Genomic DNA, 15487 nt, shown 5'->3' on the forward strand with positions numbered 1-15487 from the left:
GCCACTGCTGAGCATCCAACCTGCCAATAGCAGAGACCAACACTGTGGCACCACTCCTTGGGTGGCAGCCAGCTACCTGGTGACAAGTTCTTTACACCAGTCTCTTTCCACCATGGAAGGGGAAATGTTTTATTCTTACCGGAATAAACATTTACTCTGGATATAAATTTGCCTTCCCTGAACACAATGCTTCTGCCAAAACTACCATCCATGAACTTACAGAATACTTTATCCACCATCACAGTACTCTACACAGCATTGCTTCTGATCAAGGAACTCACTTCACAGCAAATGAAGTGAGGTAATGGACCCACACTCACGGAATTCACTGATCTTACCGTGTACCTCACCATCCTGAAGCAGCTGACTTGACAGAATGGTGGAACAGCCTTTTGGAGACTCAGTTACAGTGCCACTAGACAACTAGAACTTGCAGGACTGGAGCAAAGTTCTCCAGAATGCTGTATATGCTCTGAATCAGCATCCAATACATGGTACTATTTCTCTCATAGCCGGGATTCACAGGTCCAGAAACCAAGGGATAGAAATGGGAGGGGTACCACTCATTATTTCTCCTAGTGACCTTTTAGCAAAATGTTTGCTCTCTTTTCCTATGACCTTATGCTCTGCTGGTTTAGAAATCTTAGTTCCAAAGGGAAGAATGCTTCCACTAGGAAACGCAACAGTAATTCCATTGAACTGGGAGTTAAGAATGCCACTAAGCCACTTTGGACTCCTTGTACCTATGAATCAACATGCAAAGAAGGGAGTTATTGTGCTGGCTGGGGTGATTGATCCTGACTATCAAAAGGAAATTGGACAGCAACTCTACTATTAATACAAAGGAGATAAGGAATGCATTGTCTGGAATACAAGAGATCCCTTAGGGCATTTCTTAGTATTACCATGCTCTGTGATTAATATCAATGGAAATCTACAACAATCCAATCCAGTAGGACTGCTAATGGCCCAAGTTCTTCAGGAATAAAGGTTTGGGTCACTCCACCAAGCAAACACCTACAACCAGCTGAGGTACATGCTGGAGGCAAAGGGAATATAGACTAGATAGTGGGAAAAGGTTGTTATAAATATCAACTATAACCACATGATCAGTTACAGAATTGTCATAAGCATTTCCTCCTTATTTTATAATGAATGTGTAACATATTTGCTTAGAATATGTTAATATATATATAACAAACAGTGTTTTCTTTCCTCTCCTATTCCCTGTCACGTAACATAGGATATAACATATAGTTATTAAGTATTGTTAATTCTACATCTTAGTATTTAAATTACAGGATATTAGCAAATCCACAATCCTACCATTCAGTCCTCTTAATGCTTTACTTTCTACCTTATTTTTGTCTTCCAATGTGGCACTATTCCCGGTAAAGGCAAACTATTCTCTGTAGTTTTACTTCCATCTACTGGAAAAGGAAAAGTTCCAAAGCTATTCCTGTGTTCTTAGATCCATCAATTTCTCTTTTATCTTTAATCTCTTCCTACAAACTAATTCCATCTCAAGTTTCTTCTAGCCAGCTCCTATCTTGTCTAAACTGCTATTCTTTTCAAGATTATCCTTACTGATGTGTTAAATATATTGGTGTAATCACTTTGTAAACTGGCAAAAACCAAAACACTACCAAAGTAAAATAAACAACTTACAATATTGTTGTTCCTTTTTCTATTGGACATTTCAATTGAACCATTTCTTTAAACTTTCGTCTGTATTACAGGCCATTAATGTCTGATTTCACAATCATATTAGTCAAGTCTTAACAGAGCTATAAGTAGGCAATATTTTCCAATTTAAAGGCCTCCGATTAAAGTCTAAATTCTTTACTGTGAATCTTCCTAATTTAACTTGAAAGAGTACAAGCTTGACGACTCCATCTATTCTTTACTGTAAACCATCTTCAGAGTCAGCCTACATATAAACACTGTGAAAATTTCACCTCTTTTTTTAATTTTCAAGGTACTCTTTCTTTCTCACCTGTCATTTTCCTTACTCTCTTTTTCGGACAATTTATAACTTTTCGATGTGCCACAAAAGGTCATTAAAAAGATATTTGCTGAAGATAACGGATCGTCTCTAGATGTACACCGCCGCCAGTCCGGCCCTTATTTTAACAACCACAACGTAAGAGAAAGGCACTCTCATTTAGGAACCCTAGCTCGTTTCCTGATGAATGAGCCACGACCTTAAACGATTTCCCTTCAATCCGAATTCTGAGTTCTTTTCCTTCCTTTCTCCCCAAATGCTCCTCTAGTCGCTCTTTCCCAAACTGTTCCATTCACGAGATTTTACCTAAATAAAACTTTCTCGGCCTTTCACGAGTCACCTGACCCGGACAGAACAGATAGAGATCGGATGGTGGGACTCCTAGAGTCGCAGGCACCTCCACCGCGTCCGCTCCGGGCCGCTCCTCCAAGAAAGCCGCCTATGACTTACACACGATCCCCAGTGACGCGAATGTCGCCGCGCGACTCCGCCAGACGCGGCCGCGCTTCCGCAGCAGCGAAGGGGCGGGGCCGCAAGGGGGGGTGGGTCCGAGCTCGGCCCCAGAGGGAGTAGGCGAGTGGGGGCGGAGGAGGGGGAGAGGGGCGGAAGGGCGGAGGGGCGGAGGGGCGGAGGGGCGGAGGGGCGGGCCTTCCTGGAGTTCCGACATCCTTCATTTCCTGTTTGCTGGATCTTCTGATTCCGGGTCAAGGGTGTCCACCTCCTCTTCTCCCCGGCTGATCCGGCACCTTCCGTGACAGCGGCTCCTGACTCAACCCGGGGCGGGTTTCACCCCACGACCCGCCGGAGCCCGGACTCCCACACCTGCCGCAGAACGCGGAGGCGCGCTTCCTTACCCGCCAGCTCGCAGCCCCGGGCCCTGAGCGCCCGCCGCCGTAGGGGGACCCGGCTGGCCCCCTCCGCGCTGATGCTGAGAGGGACTGCGGGCCCGGGGCGGCGGCGGAGTGCAGGCCTCTGGCTGTTTAGGCCCATTGCGGGAGGTGCCGGTTCTTGCGCGCCCCAGGCTTGCCAGCTCCCGCCCGGGCTTGGATGGGCCCCCCTGCCCGATAAATGTGGCTACTGAGGCGGCGGTGGCGGTGGTCGGTCCCGCTGCTGCTGCGCTCCAAGTTCACCTCCGCCCCGGTGCTTTCCTGGCCCACCTCGGGGCCGTGGCCGTCCGCTCCTTACCCCCTGGCCCGGGCCTTGCAGCGTGGCGACAATGGACAAGATCCTGGAGGGCCTGGTGAGTTCTTCGCACCCGCTGTCCCTAAAGCGGGTGATTGTGCGGAAGGTGGTGGAGTCGGCGGAGCATTGGCTGGACGAGGCGCAGTGCGAGGCCATGTTTGACCTGACGACCCGGCTTATCCTGGAGGGCCAGGACCCCTTTCAGCGACAGGTGGGCCACCAAGTGCTGGAGGCCTACGCGCGCTACCACCGGCCAGAGTTCGAGTCCTTCTTCAACAAGACGTTCGTGCTGGGCCTCCTTCAGCAGGGCTACCACTCGCTGGACAGGAAGGACGTAGCCATCCTGGACTACATTCACAATGGCCTGAAGCTGATCATGAGCTGCCCGTCGGTGCTGGACCTCTTCAGCTTGCTGCAGGTGGAGGTGCTGCGGATGGTGTGTGAGAGGCCGGAGCCGCAGCTGTGCGCCCGACTGAGCGACCTCCTGACCGACTTCGTGCAGTGCATCCCCAAGGGGAAATTGTCCATCACCTTCTGCCAACAGCTGGTTCGAACGATAGGCCACTTCCAGTGCATGTCCACCCAAGAGAAAGAGCTGCGGGAATATGTCTCACAGGTGACAAAAGTGAGTAACTTGCTGCAGAACATCTGGAAGGCCGAGCCCTCCACCCTGCTGCCTTCCCTGCAAGAAGTTTTTGCAAGCATTTCTTCCACAGGTAAGGGTCACTACATTTCGAGAAAATGTCTCTGGGAAATTTAGTATGTGTCTCTTACAAACATGCTGTTTTTGTTTCCCTGCTCTTGAAAACATCTTAAGGGGAGAGCAGATCTTAATACCTTCATCCAAATTCGTATCCACTACGCTTTTTTCAGGCTGTCACTTTGGACCTTAAAAAAATGGGCCGTGTTTCTGTTTTAAAGGTTGAGAACGTGGAGGTCTAAGACCTTTGGCAGGAAACAAGCTGCTTGATTACCCAGCCTCTGCTCAAGTTATGGAATGCTTTGAAGATGACAGCTACCACGTAAAGCTTCTATTCATTAGTGACTAATGGCAGCATAATAATGTTTACCCTATCATTATTGTGCTGTGAATCTGTCATCTTGTTGTCATGAGTTTCTCCTTAGTTTCTGAGTTTTCCCATTTTTTTAATTCATGGACTGTGCCATTAGTTTTATTATTAGATTATCCTAGTTAACTATGTAGTTGTTGAATATTGACATTTGCTGTCTACAGCAGCTTGTGAGAGTGGTTACAGGTGGGATGAGTGAAGGAATGGAGTATGACAGCTTAAATAGGTGTTTTGTTCTCCAGATGTAAATAGCCCACGAACTATGTCCTTAGAAATTGGGGAGGGATGAAGTGATACTTAACAGGAAAATGCTTTCTCACCCAGGAATTTTACCTGTGCATTGACATTCCTTGTTCAGACATGGAGCTTCCAGCTCTGTAAGTTGTGAAACAGTAGATCAAAACTGTGTTCACTCCTCCGCTTGGTACAATCATTCTCTAACTATTCGAAATTGAACTTGTGAGGGAGGTATCCTCCTTTTATCTTGAGAATCAGAAATAAGAGTTTTAACAGGCTCCATGCTTACTGATGAATTAAATACATTTATGAAAGAATTACCAACTATATATTTGCATTATCTGAGGTTTGGTTTATTTTTTAATTGTAATTGTTCTGTATTGCCTGTGTTGCTAAAACAGATTTCCCCAGAACCTTTTCAACTGTAGCAGTAAAGGTGCTCACCTTGGATTTGCTTAATTTTTATGCAGTTTAAGCAAAGTCCCCCTAAAATTCATCCTAATTTTTAAAAATCTCTTAAAGAAGTAAAAATTTTGTTTATAGAGTAATGTAATGACTACTGTAATTAATATGTGTAAGCTACTTTGGAGGATCTAAGATGAGAATTTAAATGATACCTTTCATTTCTTTTCTAACTACTGCTTTGCAAATGAATATTTTAGCACAACAATAACAAGATTAGAGAATGCAAGAAAATAAAGTAACTTATAGACTAAATATGGCAATAGTGAATATGAATAGTTTTTATGCTGCAGTAGTTCTGTATAGAATGAGCACTTATTACTACTCACTCTTAATCTCTCATTTCTGCGGTTTAGTTCCTTGTATGTTAGAGTCTACCCATGAGGTGGAATGTAACAACTGCTCACTGGAGGGGCTGGTAAATTGTTGTTCTCTCTAAATACTGCACTTGAACCTTCTTACCATATTCCTTTTTCTTTTTAATTAAAAAAAACAGATGCATCATTTGAACCTTCTGTAGCATTGGCAAGCCTTGTGCAGCACATTCCTCTTCAGATGATTACAGTTCTCATCAGGAGCCTTACTACGGATCCAAATGTAAAAGATGCAAGTATGACCCAGGCTCTTTGCAGGTACTTCTTCATATCACCATAGATGGTAATTGTAGACTTGGGAGGAGGAGATATTTTGCTGTATTTTGTGGGTAATGAAAAACTTAGGGAAATGTTTAAAACTGAAATCATGGAATCAAATATATAAAGGTTCTCCAAATTAATGGAAATGAATTTTTTACCTTGCTGTAGGGTTGACAGGCATCCAGTAATTCACAAATCTGTTTTCAATTCAGCTTTTTTAAATTCCAAGAATATTCCAAGTTATTGTACAGTCAGGATTTGGTTGGAGTATCAATATATTTTACTAATGTCTTTGCTCAGTATTGTTTCCTGAAACCTGTTTCCTCCCTCTGGGATTTTTTTTTTTTTTTCTGGCTAAGTATATACTTTTGCTTAGTACATACTTTTACTTTCTCTTTCAACCAGGACCTCTGGTTAATACTTTCTTAGCTTTTGTTTGAAATCTGTTTGTTTGTTTTTTCTTGCTTATTCTCAAATAGATGATTTGGCAAGATACAGAGTTCTAATTTGATAGTCATTTTCCCTTAGCATTTTGAAAATAATACTGCATTGTCTTCTGGCATCTGTTGTTGCTGATGTGGAGTCTTCAGTCTATACGCTTATCATTCCTTTGTGAGTAGTTAGGCTCTTCTGGTAATGTTTATGCTTTTCTCTTTATCCTTGATATTTTGCAGTTTTATTCTTATATTTCTAGTTGTAAACTTAATTTTATTTGTACTTCTCAGAACTTTTGTGCTTTTATGAATTCAATCATTCGTTCATTCAGCCATTCAAATCACATTTATTGGGGACTTACCGTGAGTGCCAAGCAGTGTTTAAAAACCTCATTGAACAAAAGGATAGAAATATCTGTCTCATGGGCTTCCAGTTGGGGAGGCAGGCAGGTAATATCAGTAACATATTTCATTGATTCCAAGATGTATCCTGATCTCAGAGATGTTAAAATGTGGAAAGGTACAGTCATTGGTGTTCTAATTTAAATTGCAGGACTTTTCTCGCCATAGTAGTACATGAACTTATTATACATCCTAAAATTGATTTTGTTTTAGATTTGATTAAATATGAAATGTAAAATAATTCAGTATGTTGGATAGTGATGAGTTTTTGGAAAAAGTAGACAAAAAAGAGATAAAGCATGGGGAATGATTTGCAGTTTTAAATAAGATAGGTAAGGAAGTCCTCACTGAGAAGGTAACCGTGAAGTAAAGACATGAAGGAAATGAGGGTGCAAACCTTGCGGAGATCTAAGGGGAAGAACATCAATACTGTCTTATAATTAATTAATTTTTCCTTCAAAGGTACCCATTTATAGAGATTATTCCAGTTACTGAGTTTCTTTATTTCAGTGACTGTGTTTTTCTAATTGAGCTTTTCCTGTCTTCCTATTCTTGTTTCATATCTGTCTGTTTTTGTTTTGTAATTTTTTTCTGTTTTTTTTTCCTGTGTGCATGTAAATGTGTGTATGCATAGCAAGTTAAAATGTAAGGAATTGGAACAAAATGGTTTCTGTGCACCTGTTATAAAGTATAGTCATGAGGTAACTTGTAAACTTAAGTATTTATGTTTTGTTCTCAGAAAGCTACATGTGTACAAATCTCACTCTCTGGCACTTAGTCTTTTTTTCCTTATAGTTGATTTATAATGTTGTATATGGCACTCTTAGTCTTAATTTTTCAACCTCTTCAAAACAACCATAGTATCCAACTTAAGAATTCTATTTTTAAGACATATTTGGAAATTAATTTTTACCTATTTGTCTCTATGGGAAGTTGTGATCCAGCTTTTGCATTGCATTTCCACTTTATCCTACATGATCCTATTTAACTTATAATGTACCTGGAGTAATTATTCTTGTATTGCAAATGTAATTGAAGAGGATAGTAATGGTTACTTTTACCATACTCTCACCTTGTACTCCCCTATACTCTATACTTCCCCCCACACACATAGCACTTGTCATGCTTTACTGTCATTTTCTGTAATCCAAAGAAATGCAAATGCAGATATTGCACTAGAACCAGATAAGTAATGTTTAAGTATGAAATAGGCCGGGTGTAGCTGAAGTAATAGGGAATGGGGTATACAAGCGTCTTCTGATAGAGAAAGCTGATCCTCAACTCCAGTTGTCTTGTTATCACAGGGAAATTTGAGTTCAGTGATGCTAATCTGATTTTTCAAAACAAGCCTGAAATCCAGTTTTCATGTGAAGTTTTCTAATTTTTAAAACATTGGAACAAATACGACTGAAGCATGGATCTAGCCCTTAAGCTGTTAACTACAATAAAAGTGAAAATTGGCTTTATTCTCTACAAATTAAATCTATTTTGTGGCCTTTCATAATATTGCCAATTTTAATTTAAGATTTTCAAGTTGTATGTACTTTTTCTTAGCTATAGTGAGAAATGGTTTCATTTATTCAACAAATTTGAGCTCCATTTCAATGCAGATCAAAGATTAAAGATTAAAAAAAAGAAAACAAGATCACTGTTCTTAAGCCCACAATCTAATGGAGGAAACACGATTTATTACAACTACAAGCTAACTGTTCTTTAAATAGTAAGAAATTAAATCAGCCTATCAGGGTTAAGTGTCCTTAAAATTCAAATTGTAACCCGTATATGGTGGATAAGATTACCATAGTTAACCATAAAAACTGATTCTACAGTGCATTTGTCAGAAGATTTGAGCATATGTAAGTCCAATCAAATTGAAGCAAGGCTAAATGTTCATTGCAGCACTATTTACAATAGCCAGGACATGGAAGCAACCTAAATGTCCATCAACAGATGAATGGATAAAAAAGATGTGGTACATATATACAATGGAATATTACTCAGCTGTAAAAAGCACTGAAACTGGTACATTTGTAGAGACATTGATGGACCTAGAGACTGTCGTACAGAGTGAAGTGAGTCAGAAAGAGAAAAATACTGTATATTAACACATATATGCAGAATATAGAAAACTGGTACAAATCAGCTGGTTTGCAAGGCAGAAATAGAGACCCAGATGTAGAGAACAAACATATGGACACCAAGTGGGGAAAGTGGGGAGGGTTGGGGGGGTATGAATTGGGAGATTGGGATACCAAATTGTACACTCTAAATATATGCTGTTTATTGTATGTTAAATGTCTCAATAAAAGTTCTTAAAAAAAAAAATTGAAACAAGGCTAGAATATAATTAAAGTGTAGCCAAAAGTGTTGCATTATATGCCAGCAGAACTTAGTCCAAATTGTGTGACTTGAAAATTTCCTAACGTTCCTAATCAGTCTGAGGGCAGAAACTATACTATTACATACTTAGCCCTTAACACAGTGCCTATTATATAATAGACACTCAAATATATTTTGAATGAGTGGCTTCTAATTCGTGTTACTTCTGACTTGAAGTATCTTTAGGGTGGTTGGGAGATTGGGTACACATGGAATAAGGTAAAGACTAGAGACATGTTGAGATGGGAAGCTAGAAATGGAGAAGATGGAGGAAAAGGCTGGTTGGGTGATTAGGGATAATGAAAAGCCATGGCCAAGTGGAATTTTCTGCTCTGCCCCTTCTTTACTAGCATTCCTCTTAGACCTGAGCTAAAGGCAGTCTGGCCTTGGGCCCTGTGTGCTAGGGAGCCCAGTTTGGTTCTACTCTGGGACTTTGCTCCCCACGGGGAAGAGTCCATACAGCCAAAGAGGTGTGCTCACATATACTCCTTCTCTAAACCACATCTTTTTTTGTGTATGTATTTACCCCAAAAAAAATATACAATATGTGCTCATGTTTTCTTTTAAACAAACAAAAAAGTTTTAAAAAGGTTTACTGGCCTTTTTGTCTTTTTTAATTCAACAGTATCTCAGATCTTTCTGTGTTAGATCCCCGTGGATAGATTCATATTGATCTATCTCATCTTTTAAAACTCTACATCGTGTTCCATAGTATCAATACCATAGTATATTTAGCCATTTCCTTATTATGGTCATTTAGATAATTTGCATTTTTTCTGTATCATAAGCACTGCTTCAGTGAATATACTCTTTGTACACAAATGCAAGTGTCTCTACTTTCTACTTCATGTATGTAAAGTGGCCACAGGCTTGTAAAAACCAGAGTAACAGTAGTTGAGAGATGTGGAACAGCTAGCTGTCAGGGACTACTTTAATGACTTATAACCATCGCTGTTGGCCAGAAAAACAAGGGAAATTGTGTAGAGGGAACATACAGATACCTTGTAGTAGAATGAGTTTGGACTTTGGAGCCACTCTTATGCCTGATGGAACATTTTAATCTTAAGAGCAAAAACCTTAATAAAGATAACACTCCAGTATTAATGTATTGATAGATAGTTTATAACACATCAGTATGAAAGCCAGTCCTTTTGATATGTTAGTTGCTTTTTTTGGTCACATGTTTATGTACTTAGTATTTATATTTTACATTTTGTACAATCAAAGTATTTATTTATTGCCACATGTGTTAATATTTGGAAGAAAGACATTCACAGTATTTCCAGTGTATTAACTCATTTAACCTTCATATTGGTCCTATAAAATTTATCCATAATCTATAGATAAGGAACTGAGACACAAAGAAGTTAAATAACTTATATGGGTTTAGGGTCTCCCATCTAATAAATGATGAATTGAGATTTTTAAACCGTATCAGTCTAACTTTAAAAACCTCGTTTACTATTTTCTTTAAATATATATTCCTCCCAGTTGGATTACTGGATCAAATAATATGAACGTTTGGCCCAGTTGCTTTCCAAAAGAGTTGTGGCAGTCTTCTTCATCGTGGTTGATATCTAACATTAGGGATAGTCTCCATCATACCCCATATTACTTTATCTTTATTTCCATTAACCTGGGTTGGTACTCCAAAAGAAAAACACTTATTATTACAAAATGAGGCCATTTCAATATTTACACACTTGTTGCCCTTTTATCTGTTTGAAGATTCTTTTTGTTGTCTTTGTATAGTAAGATTTTGAAAGGGATGAAGAGACCTGTTTCACAATTCAAAATAGAGTCTTTTTAAGTGCCTTTCATATTTAGACTGTAATCACCAGAAAGGAGAAATTTTGGTTCATATACATCTTAGTTTAGATAGCCATATTTTTAATTGTTCTTCTTAGAGTAGCTTTGCTTAATAAATTCTTGATACCACTATATACATTTTTAAAACTTTGCATTTATGCAAGATGATTGTTTATCAGAAATTCTTTTTATGGAAATATGTTATATAAGAACCTCTCAGCTTACAAAATTGGAAACTCCTTGAGTACTAGCACCCATTATACTCATTTGTACATCTTGAACAGTTCTTTTCACAAGCAAGCTTAGTAAATATTGAGTCACAAAGTGAGTGATTATCTACTATAACTCTTATTATTCCTAACTAAATAATGTTAAATATTTTCAATGCTGATAGTTTTGTTTTCCTTCGATTTTCAGAATGATTGACTGGCTCTCCTGGCCATTGGCTCAGCATGTAGACATATGGGTGATTGCACTCCTGAAAGGACTGGCAGCTGTCCAGAAGTTTACTATTTTGATAGATGTTACCTTACTGAAAATAGAACTGGTAAGTGCAAGTATATAAGTATATTGGAATGTATAGACCCCATATAATAAGTCTTTTTATCTTTGAGTTGTCCCCTTAAAGCATCTAATTTTGAATATGGTCTTGTTTTTGGTTTTCTTTTGAATAGTAATTTTAAATGGGCTTTTGAACTTTAAAATGCTGCTTAAGATTAGGTAATTAAAATAATTTTGCTGTTTTTAGATATTTATTATGAAAACACATTCCTCCCAATTATCTCTTGAATCCCAACTAATCAAACTTTTACCACCATTATTCTGCCAAAGCTGTCTTTGACACCAGTGCTTTCCAGTGTTGCTTAACTCAGGAGTTATTTCTTAAGCCTCCTCTCATTTGACCTATTAGTCATTTGACATAGTTGATCACTCCCTCTTGAAACACTTTTTTTCCTCCCCTAGTTTCCAGTACATTATACTCTCCTGGTTTTTGTCCTAGTTCATTGGCTTCTCAGTCTCCTGTGATGGATCTTTCTAACTTTAGAGTGCCTTAGAATTTCAACCCTGGTTCACTTTCTTCTCAGTGCATACTTATAGCCACCCATGGCTTTAAATAACATTCCTAAGTTAGTGACTGCCAGGTTTGTGTTTCTAGTCCATTATTCTCCCATGAAGTCCATATTCACATATCCAGCTGTCTATACTTGAATCTCAGGTTCAACTTATTCACAGTCTAACCCCTGATTTTTCCCTCCCAGAGCTGGTCTTCCCCGTCTTAAATGACTACTTCATCCTTCCACGTGCTCAGGCCCAAAACCTTGAAGTTATTCTTGTCTCTTTACATTCTCTCTCAGCCCATATCTTACAAATCCTGTTGACTCCACCTTTAAAATATATCCCAAATTCTACCACTTTTAACCAGCTACATCACTACCACACTGGTCCATATCATCATCACCCTTTACTATATTGATTACAGTAGGCTTGCAGTTTCTGCCCTTGGTCCCCTTCAGATGTCACACAAGGTCCTACCTGATCTGGCCCACTGCTGCTTCTCTCATCCAGTCTCCCATTATTATTGCCTCAGTCTCTGTGCTTTACTTACACTGCCCTCGTTGTTATACCTCTAGTCCACCAGGCTGGAGGCCTCAGGGCCTTTGCAGTGCTGGGCCTTTGCTCTGCTTATTACATTCTTCTCCCAGCTATCTGTCAGACTTACTCTCATTCCTTTCAGTTTTTTGTTGTCAGGTATCACCTTTATTGTGAGACATTTTTTAAATTCCCTATATAAAAGAGCAGATCTTTTTTGCCACTCAGCATTCCCTATTCAACATACCCTGCTTTCATAACATTTCTTTCCCATGTTACTTTTTATTCTCTACTCACCCTCTAGACAGTAAGCCCTGTAAGATCAGAGACTTCTCTTTTTTTTTATATACTGTTGTATCCCCAATACTTAGAGTAGTGCGAACCAGCAGCAGGTGGTCAATAAGTATTTGTTGAATGAATTGAATGAATAATGGAGCAGGGAGGGAGCTATCACCTTGTAAACATGTTTGACAGATTTTCATTTGATCAGGGGGTTTTCACAGTTGGTTAGGTCATTATATTCTCTTCATCTCTGTTGTATTATTCCCCAACTTTCTCCCTCTTCCAGAATTTAATAATATATGTTATGATAGAACTTCCCAGGAAGGGGGATATTCACATAAATAATTTTTGGCCCTGGGAAAATAATCACTGATTGGGTTAAGGATTTCCCTACCAACTCTTAAAGTGGATGTGTTGTCTTCTCTGCAGGTTTTTAATCGCCTTTGGTTTCCTCTTGTGAGACCTGGTGCTCTCGCAGTTCTTTCTCACATGCTGCTTAGTTTTCAGCATTCTCCAGAGGCGTTCCACTTGGTAAGTTATGACACAGGTTTTCTACACTGAAAAACCTTGTTTTAAATTGAGTCACATTTGTGAAAAGATTGTAGGTTAGTCCTAAACCTAACTATTTTTATCTAGCTTAATGATTCCTTTTAAAATTGAGATTGTGAGATTTCTTTCCAAAGAATATATTTTTTAAATGTTTTGGGTCTCACCAAAACTGCTCCACCTGTAGTCACAACCAGCAATTGAAAGTTGAAAGTTACTCTCGTGCACATCAGTGTCACTGTTGGTTGTCTGTTACACAGGTGAACAGTGTAGAAGGAGAAAAGTGGTTTAAAACCACTGACTGCTTTAGAACTTCAGAAGCCTGAAAACATCAGTCTTTGTTTCGTTGCCCCAGAATTAGGGCTTTTCATTCTCTCTCAGCCCATATCCTACAAATTCTATTGATTCCACCTTTAAAATATATCCAGAATCCTACCACTTTTAACCAGCTGCATCACTGGTTTTGATTTCATTTGATTTTGATTATTTGATTATCAGTTATTGCAGGTGAGAAATGACAAAATGTTATTTTGGGAACCTGTCCATTTTTCTATCTTGGGCATCACAGGAAAGCAGTGCTTTATTGTGGTTACTTGCTTCTTCCAAGGTCTGATCCTAAGTTTTACAGAACTAGAAACTCATCAACACATCCACAGTGTTAAAAATCTTAGGAATACTGACCTGCCACAAACAAATTCAGGGGAGACTGATGAAGTGCAAAATTTCATTTTTTGATTAACTAGAAATATAACTAGCCTTAGAGAATTATATACTCACATAGGCTCCTCAGTGCCTCATTTCCACTGAAGGAAAATCTGCAGGCTTAGTAGAAGTAAACCTTACTAACAAGTAATTATATTATACACTATCACTTAGGATGAGTGATTTTTGCAGTTAATTGTCCTAATTGGTGAGCTTGATCATCAATTAATAACCTTATATCCATTACACAAACAAAACTCAAACTTGAGCTAATATAGCAGGTATACTAGCAAAATCATGTCCCCGTCTTCAGGCACAATCATGTGTAGGCTATTTGAGAAAGGTTTATTTTCAGAATTTCTAGGAAGGAAATCATCTATTCTAATATTTATTGCTCTCCATACTGAGGACATTCCTTACTCTCTCTGATAAGTCACTTATGCTATACTCTAAACCTATTTCTTTGCTCAATTTTTTGAAAGATATCTCCTTACCTTATATTGCTTTCTTTTTCCTGGAAAAAGTAATTGAAATGGCAAATGGTTGACTTTGAAATATTTGGCTACTGAAATAAGCAAATAAGAAATCGTTTACTTAAGGAACAGTTAGATCTAAAATAGAAAATTGTCATCTGGCTTAGTAGAGTCTGAAAACAAAGACCTAATTACTATATACATACTGTGTATAGCCTGACCTGGTACTCAACTAAAATTAACTTGGGCATCTAGTAGTGGGTCATGTGGTAGTTAAGTCACCTGTAGCTCTAAATAACTCAGACAAGGACTCAGATTTAGGAGTTGCTAAGTATTAGCAGTAATCTGGAATCACCAGCATCATTATTCATTATATTATATGTTTAGAATATTTTAGAGCAAACCAAGATTGATGTTTATTATGAACCAAGTTGTTTTTCATACACTCTTTATAAGTAGAAAAAAATTTTTTAAACAAAAGAAAATATATCAGAGCTTCTGATTAAATAAGGTATACACATTTTCTCAAATAGTAACTTAAGTTTAATAAGTATCACAATAATGTATGCAAATATTTAGATTTGCTCATTCAGAAAAAATTAGGCATTTAGAAGGTAATAGCCCACTTGGAAGTCTGTCTATACTCTTGTGAAGAACTTAGTCTTATTTCTGCATCAGTGATTATTTTGACCATATAGGATGTAGTAGTAGACAACTACATATATTATCTGACTGCAAAGATCCAATCTACACTAATAAGCTTTTAGAAGATTTAGTGTTGTAAATTAAACGACTATTTTAAAAATTCTTTCCTTTTCTCTTCCATCTCTGTCTCTCCTGTCACCTCTGAGGAAACAGTAATTTTGGATTTCTGACTGTTTTAGCAAGAAAGTATCTGATAGATACAGCTTTATGGAGCAAAATTATAATTCAGATCTGCTTTGAAATGTAGAGATGATAGCAGTAGAGTGAACCATTAGGAACTGGTAGTTTTATGGTCAAATTAATAGGTAAGATTAAAGAAAGATGGAGCAAAAGCTAAAAATGTGATTTAAGACTTCAAAGCATAAGAGTAGAACCAGAGACAGCAGAATGAGAATAGCAGTGTTAATTTAAGAATATGATTTCCTTTCTACAGGAAGGAAAGGACTTGATTGGGATATAACTATAATTGTTGTTACTGCTGTTTGATGCTAAGACCATAGAGTTATAACCTCACTTTTATCATGAGTTAGCAACCAAAAAAATGCTCTACACTGCTTTTTATTTACTTTGTTTG

The 15487-nt window shown here is 38.4% G+C and overlaps 1 protein-coding gene across 1 annotated transcript in view; it reads left to right on the plus strand.

Moving 5' to 3' along the window:
- The first annotated feature begins 3221 nt into the window (after positions 1–3221).
- The window catches only part of USP38 (ubiquitin specific peptidase 38), a 29952-nt gene continuing 17686 nt past the window's right edge, over positions 3222–15487 (plus strand). Inside the window, exons 1-4 of the mRNA XM_057726885.1 lie at positions 3222–3903; positions 5453–5588; positions 11033–11162; positions 12917–13018. Coding sequence (XP_057582868.1) covers positions 3222–3903; positions 5453–5588; positions 11033–11162; positions 12917–13018 — 1050 coding nt within the window. The remainder of the gene's footprint in view (positions 3904–5452; positions 5589–11032; positions 11163–12916; positions 13019–15487) is intronic.

This window comes from Hippopotamus amphibius, chromosome 3, assembly GCF_030028045.1.
Source record: "Hippopotamus amphibius kiboko isolate mHipAmp2 chromosome 3, mHipAmp2.hap2, whole genome shotgun sequence".
Classification (NCBI taxonomy): Eukaryota; Metazoa; Chordata; class Mammalia; order Artiodactyla; family Hippopotamidae; genus Hippopotamus; species Hippopotamus amphibius.